Raw genomic sequence first — 15,343 nt, 5'->3', positions numbered from 1 at the left:
CTAGAGAATTCCAGGGTCCCAAAGAGTTGGACATGACTGAGCGACTTCCACTTTGAAAAATCCAAAATGTAAACTGACATATTAAAAGCAGTAAATTTGATTTTACAAATATTTTTTAATCTGGTAATCTCAATTACTCAGAACACAAGAGTCAGTGAATAAGTAGACAGAAAAACAAAACAAAATCTGTCTAATCAATTCAGTGAATACTGCTATATCATTTTATAATAACATTAAGTGTCTTCTATGTTCTGGACACTTTTACACTCATTAGCTTGAATTAGTAAAAACAACTTGCAAAGTACTGAACAAGAAATCAAAGAGAAACTGAGTTCTGTCTAGGGTCACAGCCAGTAAAGGACAGAGCTGGGATTTAAACCCAGGTCTAGCTGATGTTGGCTTCCCCAGTGGCTCAGCGGTAAAGAATCTGCCTGCAATGCAGGAGCCGGAGGAAGACAGTGGGTTTGACCCTGGGTGGGGAAGATCCCCTGGAAGAGGGCATGGCCACCCACTCCAGTATTCTTGCCTGGAGAATCCCATGGACAGAGGAGCCTGGCGGGCTACAGTCTATAGGGTTTCAGAGTTGAATTCGGCTGAGGCCAGTTAGCATGCACGCACTAGCTACCATCAGGGGTCCAACTGCTCTCTTTCAAAGTAAAGTCTCTCAGTTTGCCAACCTAGGCAGTCTGAGAGTCCTACAGGCCTTTAATTGTTACCTAAAATACTTTTATTTTAGCCATAATATTAGCTGTTGTCATTCAGCTTCACAGTCCATAGCAGTTATCTGCTTCAAATTAGAGGAAGTGACAACGTCAACAAGGAAAGAAGACCAAAAATCACTGCTATAAATCAACAGAAATCATTGAATTCTGCTGTCCTGATCATCATTAATAATAATAATAATAAAGCTAAACAAGCACTGCTGTTTAGTTAGGATAAATCAGAAATCTTGATAACTTCTATTCCATCACCTGGAAGATAGGCAAAACAACAGTATAAACTTTATACAGTTGATGTAAAACTAAATTAGATAATAGAAGTAAAGTGCTTAATACTGTACCTGCCATAAATTAGTGCCCAATAAATATTGGCTATTATTATGTTTTACAGTAAGTAAACTTAAAGGCTATATGACTTGAAGGCAGAAAAATATAATTTATGGGTATAAATTTTTCTATTTAAAAGTTAAAACATTTTGCTCTTGGAAGATCTTAAGACTAACTTTTAGAAATTCACTTTTATAATAACCTTTCCCAGCTAAGTGGGGTAGATAAGGCTCATTATATTTTTATAGGGCAAATGTATACGGCCACTCAAGAAATGACATTATACATTTTAAGTTAATTTTAAAATGTTGGGTATACCAATTGTGTTATTTGCTCTGCACTGATTATTACGATCATCTCTTAACCATTTCCTGGCTTTTGTTCATCCTACCACATCTCAGCAGATCCATTTAAAGAGCATACTCTGTGGCCTTTAACATTCATGAAGTATCTATGAGGTGAGTAGAAGACTTGGGATAAAACAACAGCCCAGAGTCCTGGCCCTTGAGGAGCCTAAAGACTCCAAATAAGATAAAGAAGATCCTAGACAAAGTATAGGGTACAGCTATAAACATTTTGTATGACTGTTCATCCTGATGACAGATTTAGGTTTGAGCTAGTATTTTTCTGTTGTTTTATAGATGGAAATAACAGGCACAGAAAGCAAAAAAGGAATAAAAATGAAATAGCTAACTATCACCAACTATGCAAGTGCGATAGACGGATTCACAGAATTTTGAAAACACAGGAGAATAAATAAATCATTTCACCTAAAGATGGGGGATTAGAAAATGCTTGTGTGCCGGGGACTAGCCCCGGCTGAACCAGGGTATTCGAAGGAGAGACGGCGTAGGCGAAGATCAGGAAACAATTGCTTAATTAAATGTTAATTAAGGATATAAAGAGTAATAGAATGAGGATAGCTCAGTAGGAAAATTCAGTGAAGAAAAGAGGCTGAAATAAGGATAGCTCAGTGAGGAAATTCAGTGGAGAAAAGAGGCTGAATAATTCAGCCAGAAGGTAAGAGAAAGAACGACATGGTGAGACCAAGTTTCGGTGAACAAGGCCCACACTTTATTTTCCAAAGTAGTTTTTATACCTTAAGTTATGCATAGAGGATAATGGGGGAAGGGGTAGAGTCGTGCAGTAAGCCAGGCTTTCTTCCTGCAAACTTATCATATGCAAAAGTTTAGGTGATTTGCATCATCTTCTGGCCCGGAGGCCTTTTTCTCTAAAGGTGATTATTCTAAAGTCAGGCGCCAGCCTCCAAAAAGCATTAGATAAAGTTGCATTCCTACAGAGCAAAGGTGTGGTGGGCTATAACAAGAAAAAGAATTAATTCAAGGGTCCCAGGTTACAAACATTAAAGCTACTACTTACACCAACTATATTAATCAATACACTGCCAGGGACACAGCAGGTAAGGGATATGGAAACTTAGCAGCAAACATTGGCTCAACAAGTGAAAATCCCTTCACCAATACAATTTCTAATCAATCTTTTAACTACTCAAAAGAATCTGTGTTTAGACAGTTTAGAACATCTCCTGCCTCTCACAGTTGGGAGGCTCTGAACAATCACATGTGGCCGGAAAAACCTATTCAGGCAGGCTAGAGGATTTCCAAAGGAGTTTGTAGGTTAAACACTGTCACACCCAGGAATTATTAACTGGAGCTGTAAGCTAACTCTTTTTTCAGAGAGGTCGTGGGGGACAGCCCCCCGTAAAGTCAGAGGTGTAGGTGAAAGCACAAAGCAGAAAGTAGGCAGACTCTGGTTTTGGGGGTAGATTGCTCGAGAATTTCCAGGGAGACTCCTGAGGCTTGATCCCGCCTTTGCGTGTGCCAAGCCTCCTTCCTCATGACCTTTGCCAGAGGCGGAGCTCGCTCCCCGCACTTGTGTTTTCAATTTAAAACCCAAGTAAAAATTCTGTAACATGTAAATACAGCAATACAAAAAATAGGAGAGTGTTTATCAAAATATTTGCAGAAGCTATTTATGGATAAAATTTCAGGTGGTTTTACTTTTCTCTGCTTTTTTCCTTAATCAACCTGCTCTACTTTAATATCTTAAAATATAAGTAGAACAAAAACCAGCTTAAAATTGTGCTAACGCTCTTCTAGCAAACTGCCAAATTTTTAAGTTAATAGTGCATTCATACATGGAATGCAATCAGCTCTCTCTTTGCTAATGAGTGTACATATCAATCAGCTTTCCTGGAAAACTTTTTCATCATCAAAGACCTTAAAGTTTATTCTCTTTGATCATTACTTCTACAAATTCATCCTAAGAACACAGATGTAGAAAAAATTTTACTATGATATTCAACTCAATATGATATTAAAATATTGTGTGTGCTCAGTTGCTCAGTAGTGTCCGACTCTTTGCAACCCTATGAATTGTAGCCTGCCAGGCTCCTCTGTCCATGGAATTTTCCAGGCAAGAATACCAGAGTGGGTTGCCATTTCCTGCTCCAGGGAATCGTCCCAAACCAGGGCTTGAACCTGAGTCTCTTGTGTCTCCTGGACTGGCATGTGGATTCCTTACCACTGTGCTACCTGGGAAGCCATTAAAATATTAGGGAGTAACAAATACTGAAATAGGAGAATGATTACATAAAATAGGTTCTTGGGAAGAAAATGTTTGAACTATTTTTACGCTCATGAGAAAATCCTTAGTGCATGTTAAATGGGGATGGAAAAATGGAGCACCAAGCTCTATAAACAGTGTTAATTCCAATTATACAAGAAAAAGATACACCTTTTTAGAACCAAACCTCTGAGATGATGCCATTATGTAGTTTAAATCTCACAATGATAGATATATTTATTAACATGTATTAAGTTAAAGAGACCTTAATATTTGGTTCTCAGCCAACTTGAACCAAATAATCCAACTGGTTGGAACACTTGCTCTGTCATTATTAACTGTGAGACCTCTAGTAAGTTATTTAAACACAAGTTAGTTTGGTTTCCTCATCAGAAAAGAAAAAAAAAAAAGTACTGAAATACTTCTTCATAGGAGTGCAGTAAGTATTAGATGCATTAATGTATGTACAGCACTTAAAACAGTGCTTGGCACAGTGTCACCTACTATTATCAATCTTAACCTACAATGGTGTAAACCAAGTGAGATCTAAGCTGAGGCCTGAGTAATGCGCTGTGAACCAGGCAAAAGGTGAGAGGGACTAGAGGAAGAATATTCCAGGCAAGCAGGAAGATCTTGGGATTTTTATTCCCTATCCACCTTTAGAGATTTGATAATTTATCTTAAAGGCAGAATGCTTTGAATGTTCAGACATCTGCTTATGGGTTTTACTTGATGCTAGTTCACTGGGCATAAGAATTATCATACATCTTTACATTTTCAAACTATATTTATCAACATACAAACACACAATAACACACAGTTTAAAGGACAAACTAAAAAACAGTATCACAGGAAGGCAGAGCTGCCCGGTAGTTAAGGGATGACTTTCAAAGTCAGACTCAGGGGTTCAAACTCCCTTCTGCAATTTACTAGGCTGGGCAAGTTACTTAAACTTTCAGTCTCAGTTTCCTCATCTGCAGAATGAAAATAATAAAAACAAAGGATAAGCATGACATTGGCATATCTGTGCATAATTGTTGTTCAGTCACCCAGTCATGTCCAACTCCTCAATAGCTATTATTATGTTAGCTATAAAAACCAAAGCAAAGTTAGAGAACTGCTATCTCATCACAGACCTGAAAATTATCTTTATGCCATCAGATCCAAAATACAGTTGCTCAGTTGTGATATCCACTGAACACCTGGGGTCCAATTTGGCAGATATAATCCATGAAAACATAACTTCAGAGAAGCCAGTAACATAAAATAGGATACTTTTATTAGTCCAGTAATTAAAACAAAAATGTAGTAAAAGGAAATGACTAATAAAAACTTCCATCAGCATACAAACACTCCAAGTTTCTGTTTCCTATCTTTTAATATTTTCCATTATAATAAACTAATTTCATTAGACTTTCATTTTTAAAAGCAGGTTAAAAAAAGTGGCCTCTTTTTTGTTGTTTTGTTTAAAAGTTCATTTTACTTTACATGTAGTGTTTAAGTATTTGTGTGATGCTGGAGGTAGAAATGTAACTTACTTTGAAAGTAAAATGAATTTTTAAACTAAATAAAATACTCAAACATTTGAAATTATAGATACATAGTCAGTTACTAGTCCATTCTGATTTGTAGGGTACCTTCAAGTAGACAGATTAAGGTAATTTAAAATCAGAATGCCAAACTGGAAAAGAGGTGAACAGAGAGGCAAGTCTGAAATAATCTTCCTGGGGTTATCAACAGAAAGACAATTTTACAAATACTTGGTGAAGCTATACTTATATTCAAATAACAGATAACACCAAAATTGAGAAACTGCTACTAATATTGAATATGTGATTAAGTAAATGAAAGTCATACCCTCATACCCTAAATATATTGACTTTAAAAAATATATAACACATTATATTCCTTGTGATTTTAATAAAATCCAAAACTTATATGAGTCTTTTCACTGTTTTCCGTTTACAATATGCATTAGAAAAACTAAATGAGGAAATAAGAGAACTGATGAACTTTCTCAAATTTCTAAATATACCGAGGCCCAAGTATCTCTGCAACTATTCTAAGATGATTTTAAAAAAATTAAATTAAATAAACCTGAATCAATAAGCGTATCATGGGCATGGGGATATTCCAACACAATCTTGCAACCAATAGGAAAACTTTCCCTAAATCTGGATTAGTATTTCATCCCTGTATCTATCACAAACCAGAATTGTTAACCGTTACCCAAACGGCAAGATACCCAGTTAGAGTAATCAGTCCTTGGAAGCTTTAGGCTGTTTTTAAGGACCTCAAGGGGGTAAGGACGAGGCAGTTAAGGGAAGAAAAGCAGGATTCATTTCTCCGAGTTACATCTTTAACACCTCTTTGTCGGGAGTTTAACGTGGGAACCGGTCCAGCTGAATGAGCGCAGGGCGAAAATGAGAATTCGTCTGGAGATTGAGGGGTTAGGGGTGCAGGCGGGATGGGAGGACAGAGGGGATTTCGCCACGGCCCGCCTGGGGGCGGCAGTTTGGCTGGACCGACGGATAATAAAAATCGAATGGCTGGGGCTGGATCTGAGCGGTCGGATGCCGCCTCACCCCACGGGCGCTCCGGGTCCGAGCTCCAGGAGACGGGCTGTGGGTCCCTGTCCATCCGGGACGCCCGGGCCCGCTTCCATATTCGGCTGGGAGTGGACCAGAGCCCTAGGCCTCGGGGGTCGGGCAGACCGGCCTCATCTCGCCCGACATCCCCGGTGGGGCCGGCTCTACCCACGGGGGGAGGATGCGCCGGGCTTTCCCCTCGACCCCGTCCGAGCCCCGGGAACGGCCGGGGCGCAGGGACTCGACCTCCCGGGACCAGGGCCTCCCTGGGCCTGGAGCTGAGCCGGCGCGGCCGCCCCGGGTCCCGGCCCCTCCGCCCAACGCTCGGGCGCGGCCTCCCGGCCCGCAGCCCTCCCGCCGCCCGGCTCCCCCAGGAGGGCCACGGTCGGCGCGGTCCGCCCCTCCGCCCCATTCCCGAGGGACAAACCTGGGGGCCGCTACCCGGCAGGGCCGACCCGGCGAGGGAGAGGCGCGCGGCCGCGGCGGGGCCCGCAGCGACAGCAGCCACCTCGGCCCTGCCGGCTCGGCGCCTCGCCCGCCCGCGGCCCCTGCGCCCCTTCCCCCGGCCGGCCCCACGCGCACCCCACCCGCCACGCGCGCGCCCAGCTCTGTTGCTCAACCTACTTGCAGCCTCTCCTCATCGGCCATCACCACATGCCCGGGAAGCCGGGGCCGCCCCAGGACCCGCTGGCGGGCGGCCGCCTCTCCTTCAGCCCCAGGCCGCCGCTAGGGCGCCGGGCGAGCGGGAGGCTCCCCCATTGCCGCCCGCCCGCCCGCCGGCCACCCGCCGGGGCCCCGGCTCGGCCCGCCGCCCGCGCCGCCGCTCCGAGAGGAGGGCGAGCCAGTCTTGCCCGTGGCCGGTTCGCTCCTCGCCCGCCCGCCCGCAGCCGCAGCCGCAGCCGCTGCGCCGCCGCTTCCTCCTCCCCTTTCCTCTTTTTCCTTCTCCTTCGCTTCGTCGGGAGCCGAGCTTGGCAAACCAGCACCTGCTGCTGGAGATCACCGAGAACTGAAACAGGAAACCCCAAGCCCAGGGGAAAACCCGGGAGGCGTGGAGAGGGGTGAGGGGAGCTGCTGGAACCTGTCGGGCTCGACCGGGCCACTGCGGCCGCCCGAGGTTCCCGCGCCGCCTCGCCTCGCGCCCAGCCCGGGGGTCCCGACCTCCCCGCCCCGCTCCCCCCTGCCCGGGCCGTGCAGGCGCCCCTCGGCTCGGTTACACCTCCTCCACCCAGCAATAACACAGATCATTCCCTGGGCGGCCAAGGGAATCGCTGTCTTCCTTTTCCCGTGCTTGTTTGCTTATTATCGGTATTCCGTAATGAGGGGGAAAAAAAACCACACCTGGTATTAGCAAGACCAATAAGGGAATTTATTAATAAACAAACGAAGCTGTTGGGATTTCACCCAGGGGAAGAACTTCTTGCAGTAAGGAAACTGGCCCTGCTGAAGTGGCAACATGTCAAAATGGAGGCGAAAGCCAGGTTGAATCCAGATCTCTTTCCGGAGGTTGGGAGGAGACAGCACCGAGGTGGGAGTTCCGAGTGTGATAGCGCTGAGCGCATCGGGCCTTTCTACTTCTGCGGAATGTCCAACATCCAGCACAACCTAGGCCAGCGTTTCAGCAATGTTCAAATCGTCTCACTCACCTGCCTGTGGAATTGTCTCCTAACGCCTCACTCCTAGCCTTGGGCAGGATGCCTGTACTTTCAGAGGGAGAGGGAATTGTCTCCCTGAATTGTGCCCCTCCCAGGGGTCACAGACCAGGCAGCTGCTTTAAGTGCCTTATCTCATTTAAGTGTCACCACAGCCACCTGAGCTAGGTGTTATAATCCCCTTTTTCCTACAGAAGACTGACCCTCCTTGCATAGGAGGGATCCAGGTCCGTCTTCATCGAAAGCACATATTTGTTTCAGGGGACCTTGAATCACACTTTTGATCACACTATTCACCTTTTAACAAAATTATTTCTTGCCTCTCTGAATTGTTTTCAGTAGGGGCATACTCGCTTTAAGCCTGGGTTCTGCTGAATCTGATTGGGCTGCTTAATGGTAGTGATATCTGTGATGCTTAGTGGGGTTCACACTTTCCAGTTTCTGTATTTAAAAAAAAAACCCTGTTTTTATGGCTCAGGTGAGCAGTACAGATGCCTCCACCTCTTTGGCCAGCATCTGTTACTCTAGCTATGGAGGATACGGGGGTCCCAGCTGAGAGTGATCTGCTGGCTGGTGTTCATGGCACAATGACACTGCAAGAGGAAAGGCGAGCATCTCACTGAGTCTGCTTTCCGCTACAGTAGGCCAAGTCTTGGGGCCTAGTAACTGAAATAGTAGACCAGCAGGCCTCTTTGGGGGCATATGTGAATTCTGTGGTCTACATTTTTAGTACCGCCTTAGGAAGTTTGGCAACTTGCTCTCTGCAGCCAGGTCAGTTTGAATTGGCAGTGAGGGAGGGATGCTTGGGAAAGCATTCCATGCTCTCTGAGCCAAACCCTCAGAAGTCTCTTGAGCAGTATTAGGGAGTGGCAGGGACTTAGAAAGAGGCTGGCTTGCTGACAATAGTAAGTGATGGCATCTGTGACATGATTTTAGTGATGCCAGGAAGTTCCCCTACTCCACAATAATACCACCCACATAGTCTATCTTACTTCCCTCAATTGACTCAACTGAATTCCACTCAATATTGATTTAGCATGATTGTGTACTATATTAGGTACTTTGGAGGTGAGAGATAGCAAGAAGTATTAAAATAGACATTTAGTGAATGTTCACTATGTTCCAGGCACTATTCTGAGCACTTTGCATATATTCTTTCACATAGCACCCACAAAACCCCTATGAGGGAATAACTATCACTGTTTCCATTTCACAAATGAGAAAACTGAGACCAAGGTTAAGGTCAGTAAATAACAGTACAAAGATTAAAACACAGGCAGTTTAACTCTACAGTTCAGGACTCATTATGTGAATGATACAGTAACCAGCCTTAGTTACCTTACTATGTAGTTGGGAGATAAAAACATGAAAGTTAAAAGAAGACAAAATAATTTTTAAGTTTTAAATATGTGTCATGGGTAATAAAGGCAATGAAAGTTCAGAAGACTAATAGAGGAATCACTTTAGACTGGAATGGATGAAAGATAGGGTTTCAAAAGGGGGAGATTTAAACTGGGTAATGAAGATGGATAGTACTTTGATAAGCAGAGAGGATAAGGAAGGGCATATGAGTGAAACAGCGTAAGCAAAAATAGAATGCCAGGGAAATCTGAAAAATAGGGATTAAAAAAAGCTGGAAAGGGAAAGTAGGGCCAAATTACACAGAGATTTACAAATGAGAGAGGGAGAGAGAGAGAGATGGGGAGAGAGACAGAGAGAGTTTGAGCTCATGTTGCCTTTATACACAGAGGGATCTGTGAAGGGTTTTGAACAGAAGGTAACATGGAGAACATTTCTAATTTAGTAAAATCAATATTGTATTGGTTACTGGATGGTTTGGAAAGGGGAAGGATTGACGCAGGGAAACAAGTTTGAAGGTCAGAATGGGAGAACAGAGGGGAATGAAGAAATCATGAGGGAGGGAATGAAGGAACCAGTTAGTGAGACATTGTGACGAAAATCACTGAGACTTTGTAAATGATTGGATACACTTAATGGAGACTAACCTAAGAAAAAGGAGAAGTCGAAAATGACTTAGGAGTATGAATATGAAACCTGTAATATCTCTGACTGGAAAAAAGGGAAGTCTGGGGATAGAGGAACTACTGTTTTGAGCACATGTTTAGAGGAGTTTGGGTTTAGGCATGCGTTTGTGGTAATAGTGGAGATATACTTGGGGAAGTGTTTCATAGCTTTATCTAGAAAAGGCAAAAAGTTGGGTTAGTGAGGCTTTTATTTGCTACTGAGAGAGAATAAGTATGAACGTTTTATATGATCACAATTATAACAATAACCAACCACGGTGTTCATCTTACGTAAACCAGAGTTCAAAGAATATTTCAATCCTTCTGTGGCTCTGAGATAAATAAACTTTAGGGAATTCCTCTTCTCTTTACTCCAAGTTCTATTTACTTGAAAGGAAAAAAAGATATATAAGGAAAGAAATTTCATGGCTCCAGAGAATGTCAGATTGATGAAAGAAAACTTAAGAGATCATTAAACCTGACCACAATTTTCAGTTTGCAAATGGTGAAACTGAGGATCAAATTTTGAATGTCTGATATTAAAACTTCAAAAATAGGCATTAGGCAAATATGGCACATTTGCTAATTATCAATGCTGGATTGCACATTTGTATTTTATAAAAGCAGCCTGGACCTTGAATTGTGAGTTTGAATTGCATATAATTAAAGAATTTGAGAGGCTATGGATCCATAATAGGCAAAGACTTGGGACAGTCTCATCAATTAAAAGCAAATATTTGGAAAGAACAGGTTGGAGGCAGAAGGTGGGAGGAAGAATGGTGGCAACAGCAGAACTTCTTTAAAACGTACTCCCAGGTAGACGATCTCACACAGAGATTCATATTTGAACCTAAAAAGACGGAGTTTCAGGAGCCCATCACACCTTACTTGGCTGCCTCATCATCCAGATGCCCAGTCACCTTGTCTAAGACCTCTAGGAGCTTCAGAAGTGATGGCCCATAGGTCACCTTCAGGTTCAGAACTGGTACACACCCCTGAAAACTACTTCTAGTTCTATCTGGAGCTTTACTAGTGGTGCCCTTAGGAATATTCTCATCCCCTGCTACATGTGGGGATGAGAATTATTTTCTTTGTTCTCACATCTCCTGCTTTATCAGTTATGCCAAAACACTTACCTTAGTTGAAGTGATGTTACTAGACCGTTGGATGCATCTTCTTCTCCAGCATTTTGTCCAGCACTTGATTTCCTCTGATGGAAGAGCTTCATCTATCCAGATGACTACTGTGACTTTTCATTCACAGTTTCTTTTATGTCTTTCAGAGAAGTTCTGGTTAATTCCAACAACCCATGATATGTAATGCTTCCTTAGTGTTATTACTCTAAACGGCCACTTCCCCAGCACATAATCTGTGTAAGATGGACACAGAAGGATAAAACACTTCTTTTCTTTATACTACAGTGACTGGTTAGAGTTGCTTTTTAATACTGAGTTCTTAGGGAAAGGAAACTAGAGGGTGTGAGATATGGTCTGTTGGCCAATCCCACGACTTCTTTCTTTTGATGAGTAACCACTGGATTCAATATCAGCAGCATGACTCTTGTTTTCAGCATGTGGGAAGTCAGACAGCAAGATTTTTAATATGCTTGTGTCATACAGTTGTGTGATTATTCTACCTGAGCTGGACAGTGTGATTGTACTCATTTCACCGTATTTGACCAACATAGGAATTTTGAAAAAACAAACATTTAAGAAATACTTCTAAGGTGACATTTTGCCATCTTGACAGGGACCACACCTATCATTGCAGTTCATCTGGCCCAAAAGTTTTAAAATTGCTATTTCAACATGGATTTTCAAATGTACTAAAAGCATCCTCATCACCTCTGCAAGCATCTGTTGTTTTAGAAGGAAGCAGGCATGTAGAATTACAAATGTACAGAAGTGAAAGAGTTGGAAACAGAATTATGGAATTTCTAGGTTAGAGTACATCTTATGTTAAAAGGCTAAATCACAAGACTACTAATTGCAGCATTACTTGCAAAGTCAAAAAAATTAGGATCAACTTAAATGTACATTAATAGGAAACTATTCAAATAAGTTGTAATGTTGCCATATAATAGGATGCCATTCACCTATGAAAGAGAGTGAAGTGGTCCTGTGTGTGTGGAATAAACTTCAAGACCCTTTGTTTATTGGAACAGTAAGGGAAAACCAGTGTATATAGAATGCTATCATTTGTGTGAAAGACAAAGAATATATGTTTGCTTATATATGCATATAAAATCTCTGGGAGGAAACATAAGAAACTAGTAAGTATTATCTTGGACAAGGAAACTGGATGATTTGGAAGAAAGGGAGGAAGAGAGACTCACTTTTTACTCTACACCCAATAATGGCTTTTGAATTTTGAATTGGGTACTTGAATTAGCTATCCGAAAAAAAATTTTAAGTTTGCATTCATTGGTGATGTGTACTACCCCAGGGAAGATCCACTGGAGGAGGGCATGGCAACCCACTTCAGTATTCTTTCCTGGAGAATCTCATGGACAGAGGAGCCTGGTGGGCTACAGCCCATAGGATCTCACAGAGTTGGACATGACTGAAGCAACTTAGCACACACATTACTATTCACATCATTCTATTTGATTCTATAAATAAACAGATATTATTTTTTTCAAATAGTTGAAAAGGAAGAGAAAGAGAAGAGGAAGTTGAGGGAGTCCTGTGAGTTGCACGTGTGGAGTCTGGGGCTTCCCAGGAGAGGGGAAGATTCTTATGATCATGTGGAAGGGGAGATCCCATAATTGCTAAAAGATTCCCAGACAATATTAATAACACTGATCATTTTTTTTTAAACAATGTAGTTGTCAAAAGCTCCAAACTCAGATTCTGTGAAGATTTCTGATAGAAATTGAATAACTAAGGGAAGTTCTCATCAACAGATGCAGGAAAAATTCCTATAATAAGCAATAGGTATTGTAAATCAACAGTAGGCCTGGGCAGATGAAGCACATTTTGGGTTTTTTTTTTTCCCATGACACTCATCATCATTGTATTTGCTTATTCATTTTACCATGTATCTCCACATCAGAATGTAAGCTCCACAAAAGCAGGAACTCTGTCTATTCTGTTCACTGCAGTGTCTTCAGTTCTCCTATGCCTGGTGTGTAGAAGGCACCTGGCTTGGTTCTAGACTGGTGGAACTGGGGACCATACACTCAGTGACTCTCTAGCTAGTGACTACTTATTTAGGCCTTAATCTCTTAGAAAGCACTAAAGATATAGCCAGGAGAACCAAATTTTAGGGCTTCAGTATTTGAAAGAGTGGGGCTTCCCTGGTGACTCAGCAGTAAAGAATTTGCCTGCCAATGCAGGGAGCTGCTACTGCTAACTCGCTTCAGTTGTGTCCGACTCTGTGCGACCCCATAGACGGCAGCTCACCAGGCTCCCCAATCCCTGGGATTCTCCAGGCAAGAACACTGGAGTGGGTTGCCATTTCCTTCTCCAATGCATCAAAGTGAAAAGTGAAAGTGAAGTCGCTCAGTCGTGTCCGACTCTAGTGACCCCATGGACTGCAGCCTACCAGGCTCCTCCGTCCATGGGATTTTCCAGGCAAAAGTATTGGAGTGGGGTGCCATTGCCTTCTCCAATGCAGGGAGACATGGGTTTACGTGGGTTCAATCCCTGGGTAGGAAAGATCCCTACCTACTAGGGAGTAGGGAGTGGCAACAGTCTCTAGTATCCTTGCCTGGAGGATACCATGGACAGAAGAGCCTGTTGGGCTGTAGTCCATAGTGTTGCAAAAGAGTTGGATACAACTTAGAGATTAACAACAACAACATCTGAAACAGTGGGCAAAGCAGAATTCAAATTCAGAGCAATTGGGAAATTATAAAAATACTTAAGCATGGAGGAACAAGGCAAGGAACCAACTACTGAAGTAGTGGAACAAGGCAGGGGCTTGGCTTGAAAAAAGGAGAGGGAAAAGAAACATAACCAACCAGCAAACAAATGAAAACAAAGAAATTTCCCTAAACAAACAAATAGCACAACAATAAAATAGAAGAGACGGCTGCATAATTAAGGGCTGCAGTTTACAGAAAGAACAGGACTATAAACAGAATAGCTTGCTGCCGAGTCACTGTACCACTGGAGAGTTGGGTGGCTGAAGTGGGGGTCACCTTGATTTAGAGTCTACATTGGCTTCAGAGTCTAGGATGGGGTTCAGTTCAGTTCAGTTGCTCAGTTGTGTCTGACTCTTTGTGACCCCATGAACTGCAGCACGCCAGGCCTCCCTGACCATCACCAACTCCCGGAGCCTACTCAAACTCATGTCTATCTAGTTGGTGATGCCATCCAGCCATCTCATCCTCTGTCATCCCCTTCTCTTCTTGCCCCCAATCCCTCCCAGCATCAGGGTCTTTTTCCAATGAGTCAACTCTTCACATGAGGCCAAAGTATTGGACTTTCAGCTTTAGCATCAGTCCTTCCAATGAACGCCCAGGACTAATCTCCTTTAGAATGGACTGGGTGGATCTCCTTGCTGTCCAAGGGACTCTCAAGAGTCTTCTCCAACACCACAGTTCAAAAGCATCAATTCTTCGGCACTCAGCCTTCTTCACAGTCCAACTCTCACATCCACACATGACCCCTGGAAAAACCATAGCCTTGACTAGACAGACCCTTGTTGGCAAAGCAATGTCTCTGCTTTTTCATATGCTATCTAGGTTGGTGAGTGAGCCTAGATGCTGGGGTCTGAGGGATACAGAGACAGTTACCCTAGGTGCCGACAAAGTTTTGCATAGTCAAAACTATGGTTTTTCCAGTAGTAATGTACAGATGTGAGAGTTGGACCATAAAGAAGGCTGAGTGATGAAAAATTGATGCTTTTGAACTGTGGTGTTGGCGAAAACTCTTAAGAGTCCCTTGGACTGCAAGGAGATCAAACCAGTCAATCCTAAAGGAAATCAACCCTAAATATTCATTGGAAGGACTGATGCTGAAGCTGAAACTCCAGTGCTTTGGCCATCTGAATTGAAAAGCTGACTCACTGGAAAACAGCTGATGCTGGGAAACATTGAGGGCAGGAGGAGAAGGGGGATGAGGACAGAGGATAAGATGGTTGGATGGCATTATCAACTCAGTGGACATGAGTTTGAGCAAACTCCAGGAAAGAGTGAAGGCCAGGGAAGCCTGGCATGGTCCATGGAGTCACAAAGAATCAGACATGACTGAATAACTGAACAACTACAACAATAAGGAGGTTCCAGGTACTCCCGACAAACCTTAGAGCAGAAATCAATGAAACATTTACAGTGTCCACTTTTTTTGTTTGAATGTAGACATTCCAGGGGATAAATATCCCCTGGAGCCAGAGCATCCAGGAGCCAGAAACAAGGAGTCCAGTCAGGTGGCTCGAGTCTTCTCATAAGCAAGTGCCACAGGCAGAGGCAGGAGATTGTCTAAGCTGAAAAGATAAATAGATTG

General features: G+C 43.0%; 1 protein-coding gene across 6 annotated transcripts in view; it reads right to left on the bottom strand.

Moving 5' to 3' along the window:
- ZC3H12C (zinc finger CCCH-type containing 12C) overlaps nucleotides 1-11,340 on the bottom strand; it is a 76,893-nt gene extending 65,553 nt beyond the window's left edge. For 4 of the 6 annotated variants that reach the window (XM_059875079.1, XM_059875081.1, XM_059875082.1 and 1 more), the window contains exon 1: nucleotides 11,030-11,340. Coding sequence is in view for 1 of the 6 variants with exons in the window: in XM_002692971.5 (XP_002693017.2) it covers nucleotides 6,845-6,868 (24 nt within the window). In the remaining 5 variants the exon portion in view is untranslated. Of the gene's footprint in view, nucleotides 1-6,844; nucleotides 7,229-11,029 lie in introns of those variants that run through there. The other 2 variants (XM_059875080.1, XM_002692971.5) reach the window with 1 other exon arrangement.
- Between the last annotated feature and the right edge of the window lie 4,003 nt (nucleotides 11,341-15,343).

This window comes from Bos taurus, chromosome 15 (assembly GCF_002263795.3).
Source record: "Bos taurus isolate L1 Dominette 01449 registration number 42190680 breed Hereford chromosome 15, ARS-UCD2.0, whole genome shotgun sequence".
Classification (NCBI taxonomy): Eukaryota; Metazoa; Chordata; class Mammalia; order Artiodactyla; family Bovidae; genus Bos; species Bos taurus.
Note: the sequence above shows the minus strand (reverse complement) of the source record. Positions and strands in the feature narration are given on the sequence as shown.